The following is a 274-nucleotide window of genomic DNA, read 5'->3' on the forward strand; positions in this document are numbered from 1 at the left end:
TAAGAGATTTTTGCTTATCGTGATATATCTTTTCGGAGAGTTCCAAAGATTTCTTTTCGTGAAAATGATCCGTGATAAGTTCGGCCAATTGTTTCAAGGTTGGAAGATCGAGAACGTTGTAAAAAAATCCATATGCGATATTTTGATTAGCGTAATATTCGTCCATCGCGGTAGCATCGTCGGGTAAAGGTATACAAGGTTGTTCTTGGTTGTCTATTGTCTTTGGTTTCGGCATTGTCTTGATATAAATTGTCATGAACGTCGGAGAAAGAGT

At 37.6% G+C, this 274-nt stretch overlaps 1 protein-coding gene across 1 annotated transcript in view; it reads right to left on the minus strand.

Moving 5' to 3' along the window:
- Positions 1-14: 14 nt before the first annotated feature.
- Positions 15-274, minus strand: part of LOC112463466 (sperm flagellar protein 2-like) — a gene marked incomplete at its 3' end in the record, with an annotated part of 4,040 nt that continues 3,780 nt past the window's right edge. Inside the window, 1 exon segment of the mRNA XM_025029892.1 lies at positions 15-238. Coding sequence (XP_024885660.1) covers positions 15-238 — 224 coding nt within the window.

Source organism: Temnothorax curvispinosus, unplaced genomic scaffold, assembly GCF_003070985.1.
Source record: "Temnothorax curvispinosus isolate PA1 unplaced genomic scaffold, ASM307098v1 QBEX01013291.1, whole genome shotgun sequence".
NCBI lineage: Eukaryota > Metazoa > Arthropoda > Insecta > Hymenoptera > Formicidae > Temnothorax > Temnothorax curvispinosus.